The sequence below is a fragment of the Pelmatolapia mariae genome, linkage group LG15, assembly GCF_036321145.2.
Source record: "Pelmatolapia mariae isolate MD_Pm_ZW linkage group LG15, Pm_UMD_F_2, whole genome shotgun sequence".
Classification (NCBI taxonomy): domain Eukaryota; kingdom Metazoa; phylum Chordata; class Actinopteri; order Cichliformes; family Cichlidae; genus Pelmatolapia; species Pelmatolapia mariae.
The window spans coordinates 26,591,831-26,601,640 of record NC_086240.1 but is presented as its reverse complement, the minus strand read 5'-3'; the positions used below and the strand labels follow the sequence as shown (position 1 = coordinate 26,601,640).

General features: G+C 38.9%; 1 protein-coding gene across 1 annotated transcript in view; it reads right to left on the bottom strand.

The window, feature by feature from the left end:
* Window positions 1-9,810, bottom strand: part of mei4 (meiosis-specific, MEI4 homolog (S. cerevisiae)) — a 59,905-nt gene that overhangs the window by 28,323 nt on the left and 21,772 nt on the right. Inside the window, exon 4 of the mRNA XM_063494685.1 lies at window positions 3,754-3,879. Within this exon, the coding sequence (XP_063350755.1) occupies window positions 3,754-3,879 (126 nt within the window). The remainder of the gene's footprint in view (window positions 1-3,753; window positions 3,880-9,810) is intronic.

The following is a 9,810-nucleotide window of genomic DNA, read 5'->3' as shown; positions in this document are numbered from 1 at the left end:
CAGTATTCGTGACATAAACATTCAGGCTGAAATTAGCTGCAATGTGTGGTGCCGTTAAGGAATGTGCCAGAAAGTTTTAGTGATTTTAATGCTGTATAGTGTTGAATTGGTTCATTAGTTGAAAGACTAAAGTTAGTCATTAAAAGAAGAATCTCACAATCTGAGGATTTGAAGCACTTTGGACTTTTTCTTTGGGCTTTAGAAGCCTATTATATCACTTTAAAATGTAGTCAAACTATTTTTACCTAAAAAATGCAATAGAAATTAAGTAAATGTTAAAGCATTCATTCTAGACCCCAAATCTAAAATTTTGGATTTTTTTCTGACAACATAGTATTTTATTCTATTGCATATAGTATTGTATTCTATTGTGTATAGTGTGTTATTCTTGTTATCTTATCCTATTCCATCATTTTTCTTAAATTTTGCTGCTAAAACAAAGTCTAAAACCAGCCCAAACCCAAGATCAAAACCAAGTCTTAAACCGATCAAATCCCTAAACTACCCAAAACTAAGTGCAAAACTAGATCTAAAACCAGTCCAAACCTAAAACAAAGTCTAAATCCAGTCCAAACCCAAAACTACATCTAAAACCAGCGCAAACCCAAAACTAGATCTAAAACCAGCGCAAACCCAAAACTAGATCTAAAACCAGCCCAAACCCAAAACTAGATCTAAAACTAGTCCAAACCCAAAACTAGATCTAAAACCAGCCCAAACTAGATCTAAAATGAGTCCAAACCCAAAACAAAGTCTAAAACCAGCCCAAACCCAAGATCAAAACCAAGTCTTAAACCAATCAAATCCCTAAACTACCCAAAACTAAGTTCAAAACTAGATTTAAAACCAGTCCAAACCCAAAACTAGATCTAAAACCAGCCCAAACCTAAAACAAAGTCTAAAACCAATCCAAACCCATAATAGATCTAAACCAGCCCAAACCCAAAACAAAATCTACACCAGTCCAAACCCAAAACAAACCTATCTAAAAAAAGGCCCAAACTCTAGAACAAAACCAAGTCTCAAACTTGTCTAAACACAAGTTCAAACCAAGCCTAAAGTAAAGAGAAAAACTTACCTAAAACCAAAACTAGATCTAAAACTACTCCAAACCCAAGCCAAAAAGCCAAATCTAAGTGTAAAATCAGTACAAACCCAAGAATGTTGACCTTTAGGCTTTGTTATACAAGAGTTTACATAGATCTCTACCTCTGTGTATCAGATTATTTATACACTGTATGTATTTTCAGGAAACTAAAGGTGCTGGAGCATTTTAAGAACCTCACAGTTGGGGAATGACCTACATGCACAAATCAGACTAGAGCCTGTGACTGCTTTTCAATCTTCTTATCTATGACATAGTACAGTTTTCACTGAACTTTCACTGGATGTTTTTGTTTCACCACTTAACATCCCGCAAGTCTCTGGTGAAATGTTTAAGGGGTTATGTTTTACTCTACTTACATTTCAGCCCAATAGACCTGAAATCGCTGTTGTTGAGGAGTCTGCTTGGTACTTAAGTTAAAAATGAAGTTAATTCCTCATGATTCCTCATGCTGACAATGAGTCTCATTTACTTTTACTTTGAGGTTTTTTTTGTGCCCTTCACCCCATGGGTGAAGGGCAAAATCTTTTAAAAATCAGTCTGAACTCATATAGGCACTAATCCCCTAATTGGACATAGCAGTCTTACATAAAGCACTTCTCACTTTGTCCTGAGGCTTTCCATTTGGTTTTACATTAAATAAGTGGACAACTCAGCAGTTTCCCCTTGTATATAAAACTGTACAGAGTGCAAATAATGGGTTTAAAACATTTTCCTGATATAAAAAACTGGCCCAGTGTTTTCTTTTTTCCCTTTTTTCCTTAGGCAAATGTATGCATTTGCTTTTTGTGCAATGAAGCAAAAGTAGGACCACAAAGCTGAGTGTTATCACTCGAACATTTGCTGTAACTAAACACAATGGTATATTTGGGTATTACACTTCTGGCCATATAACTTCTAAAGCTATAAGGCTGTCATGTTGATAAGATGGAGGAGCATAGGTGAGACATGAAGAAAGCTGAGGCTTCCATATAAACATTTTTGGGCTCCATAATAGGGGTTGTGGTCTTCCACTGTAGGAAAAATCACCAGGAATTTGGTCAAAATTGTTTATTCTGAAGTAATGTTTAATCTGCTACAGCTTAAAATAAATGTTTGTTTGTTAAAACAAAGGGAAAATGCACAGTATGTAAGCAAGCAAGGTGATTCAGACTTTCTTTTCTTCATGTGGACCAATCTCACTGAAGGTCCATTTTGGGGCAGAAAAACTACTCCAGAGTCAAAGACATCCTCTAATTTGAGTCCAGCCAGCTCTACCCCAAACAACGAATACATTCTATGTGTTTTTAATAGCATACTTTGTTAGGAGAAGGCATTTAAAACATATTGAGGACTGCAGGCTGAAATAGTTTTCTTCTGAAGGCTGTGATTGAAGAATTGAAGGTTCAACAGAGGCAGCCATCATCATTTACTGTGAAGCAGAGCATGATTGTGTGTTTCAAATGCTGCTCTCCAGTTTTTTACATAATGGGAGCCACACAGCTCTTCCCCCGAGAGGCTGAACCACAGAGAGCTGCAGGCAAATATGGGACCCCGTCTGCAAATACCAATCTCAATCCCATCTCTCTAGCCTTGAAAGAAAAGGGGAAATAAAGGCTTGTGGGGGTGGTGAGGGGTGGTCTCTGAGACATTTCCATGGACACACTGATGGCTGCCCGTGTGCTTGGAAATGTCACACCGTCATAGCAACAGGTTTAACATCCTGCTTAATTCAAGTTCGCAATTACAGGCCTGGTGCATGCACACAGGATGATAACAGGGCCGCACTTTTATGAAGGACTACCTCTTCAGAGTCTTGCTTACAGATACCCATTACTGCTAGTTTGCTGGAGACAAAGGCTTCACTGCAGCTCAAGGCTGTTTTGTATTGTCAATATCTCCAGTGAACAGTGTGTTCAGCTGTTTTTCCTCTTTAACTTGGCTCTAAAAAAATGCAGCATGGATAAATTTCTCTTTCTGGCATCGCCTGACTCTCGCGGCTCTCTCGAGAAGAAAAACAGGCACAAGTGAGCGTGACCGACCCTGCTGAGTGGGAGGGAAGCTCAGCAGGAGCAGTGAAGGGGGAAAATTGTCTGTATCCTTTTTTTAAATTTTGATTTTTACACATTTCCATTTCGCAGGACCCCGGAGGCATGACACCTGCCTCTGCCTTTCACAGGAAGCAACGCCGGTCACATGCAGCTCTCACCTGGTCAGTGAAACCCACTGAGAAACACTTGAATACGGCGGACAGGAAACCTGTAGGAAGCGGTATTGATTACGGTCTTTCAGAAGCGACCGTGGCAATGAGTCGATAAGGGCAAACTGTTTGGGCCTTAAGCCTCGCACAAAGGGCGACTTTGAGGAGCAAAAAGGTCAAATAAAAAATAGATGTATGAGAGAGAGACAGAGAAAGAGAATCTGTGGGGAAGAACAATAAAAACAATAAAAAAAACCAGTGAGCACGAGTCACAGATTTATGATCTGAACATGGTTTTTAAAAAAAGAGCTGCAAAGCTGCAGAGACTGGGAAAATAAACCTGCAGTTTATCAGCGGGCAGCGGAGGGAGAAAGAAACAAAAGGGATCAGCATTGTCACTGAGCCAAAAACAAAGACGCAGGAGAAGAGGAGGAGGAGCAGGTGTGGGGAAGGCAGCGGGGGCGTTTACCTGGAAGGCTTGCCAGAGCTGATCGGCCAAGGCGCCGATCTCCGAGAGGATGTGACGAACGAGCAAAGATGCTGACATGCGGCTGCTTCCCAGCGTGATCACGTACTCCATCAGCTTCTCCGCAGGCTCGAGCTGAGTTTGGAAAAACACCACGATGATGCTTCCTTAGAACTTTAGAACTTAATAACACAGAACATAAAATCTGTAAATACACTGATTCTACTTCTCAAGATTCTAAACTAATCATAAACAGAGTTTCTGCAGGATTCACCTCCAGCATCAACAGTTCATCATGATATCATTAACTTTGTAAAATAAACTAAAACGTGGACATCATTTAGTGATGCATTTAACATGGATCTCTCTCCACTCACATTTTACAACAGACAAAATAAATAGTTAGTTTATGAAATTAATAAAGCTTTTTCTATTGACACATGAGGAAAAGGTAGAACAATGTTTCCCAGTTCAAAATAAGCTTTCTTAATCTGATACTGGGCCTTTGTGCAGCACCTCATATCAGCCTGTGGCTGAAATAAGCTTTTTTTTAACAGATAGTTTCTCACACAGCAGCGGCACGACCAATGCCAACTCGATAACGACTTGAATTCACCAAACTTTTATGAAAAAAAAAACACTGATGTAACAAAACAAAGAAAACTAGAATCAGGATAAATCCTGATCAGCAGGTCACGAAAAATGCAATAAGTGTGACCTTTTCTGAATAAACCCAGCACTGCCTCTACAGGTAAGTTTGGTTTTTTAAATAAAGACATAAAAAAGAGAAGAATAACATTGTTATGTTTAATGTAAAAAATATGGTAGGTTGTTTATTTATTTTAGAGCTTAAATTACTGATTATTCTACAGAATTCAGTTATAAATACAAATAATGTTCCTGCTATATTATTACAGATTAAGCTACCTATTAAAATATTTTTGGCAATGAATTGAATCAGTGTTAAACAAATAACAGTACAACTGGTCAGCACAGTTCACGTCGAATGGCTCCAGTTAATGGTTCAACCTGAGCCAGAAGAAACCACTTTCACGATCTGTGATTTTTTTTTTTAAATTTAATATAATTTTTATTTAACCTTTATTTATACAAGTAGTGATATTGAGTCTCATTTAAAAGAGAAACCTCTTTCAGACAAACATACTAAAGTATTGAATATTATTGGCTGTAATTGTACTTAGAGCAGGGCGATATGACCAAAAATATTTATCACGATATACATTTGAAAATTTGCAATAACGATATAACTGACAATATAATTGACACTAGGCAAAATACTTTACAACTCCACAACTTTATTAGTGCAAAAAAAAAAAAGCATCAATGTATTTTCACTTAAACAGCAGCTGTTTTTTATGTGCATTAAAGTTATATAAAAATTTAACAGTGCAAATGCAAATTCCTCGCTGACAGTTTAACCAAAAGACATATCCTCAGCATAACCATGTATAATATCCACAAAACTTAAAATGAGGTTATACACACAATACGGTAATATTATGTTGAAGCACAGTACGTATCACTCCGCGAGGCTCCTGCCTACGATAGCCGTAATGCTTCGACAATCCATCAAGTGGTGCGGGTTCGTATCCATCAAGGGGGCACTGTCGATTTTCAGAAAAATCAAAGGATTGATTTTAAGTGTGCCGTATTTTCCAAAAAACACGGTAATAACGACGGCCCGCTAGCATGCTCTACCAAAAATAGTGCTTTGTTGTGTATCTGACGGACGAAAGCTAAACCAATGCCACACCACTGAAGTTGCAGCATTTTTACAAACCAATTCTGGTTCATCCGTTTCATTCAACGATCAGCTTTCGCCCTTCTCATTCTCCATTGCCGCCATGCTTTTTCCGCCATGTGCGTATGAAAACAAAGGCACTGCGCATGCGCGTTTTACCCATATTCTATCGCAATATTTCATTTTCTTATCATTGCCCAACATTATACCGGTATTACCGCGAACGGTATGATATGGCCCAGCCCTAATTGTACTTTAGGTTTATTTTATGTCACATTTATTTACTTAATTAATATTAGTTAGTTGGTTGGACACAGATTATAGGGCATATCTAACGCACATCTTCCCTTATCGTCTTTTATTTTCTGTATTATTTGACTTTGTCTCAGTAATGATGAATGGATTTATAAGAGATCAGGACCCTACCTATTTCAGATTTTCCTTTTATTTTTATGTGCGCCACAAAGAAACTCCTCCACACACCAACACATCCTCTGTGCTGCTCCACAGCCTCCAGACGCCTCACATTTAGAACAAACAAACACTGCCCAAAGCTCATTAACAAACTTTTTAAATTATTTCAGCTGCTGATTTAACTCCAGTCGGGAAAAAAAAATCTAATTTCACTGAAAAGCTCTGCTGAGCTGAGAAAGTGCTCCGACACCCGATGACAGAGGAGCAGCCAAATATTTTTAGTCTTGAGAATATTTTAGAGCATGATTTATAGCAGCGTGCTCAATATCTGACATGGAAATACTCAAGTGGAGCAAAAATTGCTCCATTTTGTAAAATAATGCAGTTGTGTCAATGGAAAGTCCAGAAATGAATACAAAAGAATAAGCTTTGGCAGAGTCTGACACACACTGACTTCAAGAGTAATTTAGGACACGACTTCAATGATAAAACACTCAGATCTCGATCCAACCGCAGCAGAGCTTCTTTCCTTGTTTTCCTATAACTGGATGCCCCAGGTGTAGAAGCAGTAGACTCAGAAAAGCTGTTTTTAAATTCCAGATTACGCTCAGATCGCATCCTCTGCCAAGGCTCCAGTTTTGCAAAGATGGACGGGTAAACTGAACTCCAACATTTTTCTTTTCCTTTTTTAAATCAGTCTTGTCAGTTTTCCATTGGTGGAAATCATAAAAACATCTTTATATGAAAACCCTGTGGTGTATGTGCTGTATGTGTTACATTTCCACTTTTACTTTTTCATGTTAGTTCCCTTTCTGCCAAATCAAACACGTGGATCTCCTCGCTGTGGCGACCTCTCGTAAATAAATACCAGCTGAAAATAACTTTTCTAATTATCAATTAAACTCTGTGAGTCTTGTCTGTGAAACCAAAAAGAAAAATTTTTTGCTTGTGTATCTAATACAGTCACAAAACATGTATTATTATGCATTATTCTGTTAAAGAAGCTGGGGTTCACCTACCTTTACTTGCATGTGTGCGGTTATTTTGATCGGTTGTGGTTTTCAACTAACGTGCATATTAGAGGAAAATGTCTTTTGTACTGTACTACTGTAGCACTAATTTAATTTTGTAGATTCATCTCATTAACATAAGTTAATAGGTTTTTACAGATTAAGTTACTCGGGAGTGTATAAAGTAATTAACACCGACTCCAATAATTCCATGTATACAGTTCTGCATAATGTGCACTTCCAGTCTGGGAATTTAAATATACTTTGACACATTTCCAGTAGGATTATTTTTGTTTCATTATTTCAGCTTTTACTTAATGATCTTTCACCTGTCGACTGGGAAAAAAAAAAGAAAAAAAATTATGCTGGTGGATCGATTCTGTGGAAAACGGGTGCCTTATATGTGATAATTAAATATTGATTTGGTGAAGATTATGTGATTTTTGTGGTTAAATACTGTGGTGGTTGGAAAGGTCGCCAAAGCAGGCTGAATGTGCGACTGAATCCATCGTGAGAAATCCGCTTTGTGAGGTTAGCTCCTGTCTGAAAGTTCTTCAGAACCTTCGATGATTGTCATATCCTTCGCTTTGTGCAGCATGAATATTAGAACAGACTTCAGTCACAGTCTTAAATCCTTCTGAGAATTCGCAACTCTCAAACACACGAGAATCCTGACGGCAACACATCACTCGACACTGATTGAGGCTGGCACTACGAATTTAAATGACCTCCCAACCAAACAGAAGCTGCCCGATTAAAGGTTCACAACAGAAACCAATCAAACAAACTCAGATTAATATTCTCAGGTTGGGTAAAACCAGCAGATCACCAAGTCCTCACTCGGTGACACACATCCAACACCTCTTTAAAGACAAAGCTTTATCTTTAAAAAAGGGGTCTGTACTTTAACCAGGCAGCTGGGTGATGTTGCACCCATCAAACATACAAAAACAGTGCATTTGTTTAGGACTATTTTCAGTGGCGTGTTTGGCGCTTTCTTGAGTATTCGTGGCAGCAGGACTCTTCAGGGTAACAGTGCAGCTCACTGGCGTGTTTTTAATAGTTTTAATGGAGCTCATAAGAGGCTTTTTGACTAGAATATTAAAATTATACTAATTCCAAAACACATTGTCAGCCGTTTTACAGCCGACACATCCAAACTGTTCTCTGATGTAGTTCCGCCTGGCAGCGCCAAAAACAGCAACCAGGGGGTGAAATACCCAACTCTCAGACTTCATTAAAACTTCAATTTAGAGCAGGGACCACATCCAGTTAACCTACGACTGACCTGGCAGTTTGAAGCCCAGCAGAGAGGTGTAAATCTTTATTTATTTATATGAAAGAGACAAAAAGCCAGCCTGCATCTCCTTTCTGCTGCTGGAAACAATTTTTGCCTTTCAACCAGTATGAAACACTCTTTGTAAAGGTTTGTTATTCTCCATCTATTCAGCTGTGAGACAGACTGAGGATTACTCACAGTCTTTGGTTTGATCGTTGGAAGTTTTTTTTTTTTCCTTTAAATTTACTGCAACATCTTCTTATTTCATGTCTTTCATGCGTTACCTGCACATCCTTTAAAAATGCATTTATTTTGTATGCCTTTGGAAAGATGATGTTACAGAGTACAAACCTGTGCAAGAGGCCTAATTTTTTTAAGCCTAGCTTCATGATTTGTCTGCATATGTGAAGGCACTGTAAGAGTGAAAGGCAGCACCGTCAGAAAAATTAATGGTGTGATATGAAGGCGAGTTTAAACACTGGCTGGATCCAGGGTGTGAGAAGGTAATAAAAGTTCGTCCAGCAGACAAAAGGATGACATGGGTAAGATGAGGCGGCGGTGGAGTTATAAGAAGCCAGACAGACACCAAACTGTTCACCCTCTGAAAGGTTACTGCATGAAATATGTCTGCAGTTCAGCACAGAGGGAGAGTGACATTTGAACGAAGCCGCTCGGGGATCCGGAGCTGGCAATTTCACCCTGTGAGCTCTTCATCTTGTCCAATCTCATTCGTCTTGGCACACAACAGCTCGTCCAGGTGTGTCTGAGAAATGCAGGCAGAAATAAGAGCTCTCCGTGAGGACCTGAGCAGCTCTGAAGGCAGGACCTACCACCGAGTAAACTGCAGCTGTAAACTGAGGCTGTAAACTGAGGCTGTAAGCTTGCAGAGGACTCTTACTCAGCTGTTTTCACTGTTTGAATACACAGCCAGGGTTTCAGAAAAAGGCCAAACAATGATGGTATAAAACTGTCTAAAGCTGTCACATGGGTCTCCGTTTTCAAATTTAGTAACACCCAAACAGTGAAACCTCTTGTTATTCCTTTCTGCACGACTACAAAATGACTGAGCGGCTCAACAAAATGCTGAAATGCATCTAATGAAGACTGTAACTGACAGAAGTGATCAAGTTAATGAGCACAAAGGGGGTTAAGTGCTAAAACACAGGCATGCACAACCTGTAGCAACTTATCCAAGAAGTCTGGAGCATGTGAATGAATACGAGGTTTCAGTAGGTTTGTCAGAAGATCGCAACTTTTAGAAAAATGTTAAAATTATAAACACCCTGTCTCACAGTGATGCTGAAAACCCTTTCCAAAGTCAAAGTCTTGAATAATCAGGCCCCATCATACCTTGAAGACCTCATAGTAACCCAGCAGAGCTGTTTGCTCTCAGACTGCAGGCTTACTTGTTCCTAGAGTATTTAAAAGTAGAATGGGAGGCAGAACATTTCAGGCCTCTCTTCTTTGGAGCCAGCTCCCAGTTGGGATATAGGAGACAGACATAAATAAAACTGGACCTTTTGAGTGTTATTGAAGGGTGAACTGGGGTATTTGATCTATTTAAAAACTAGTTGTATAAACAGCAGCAACAACAA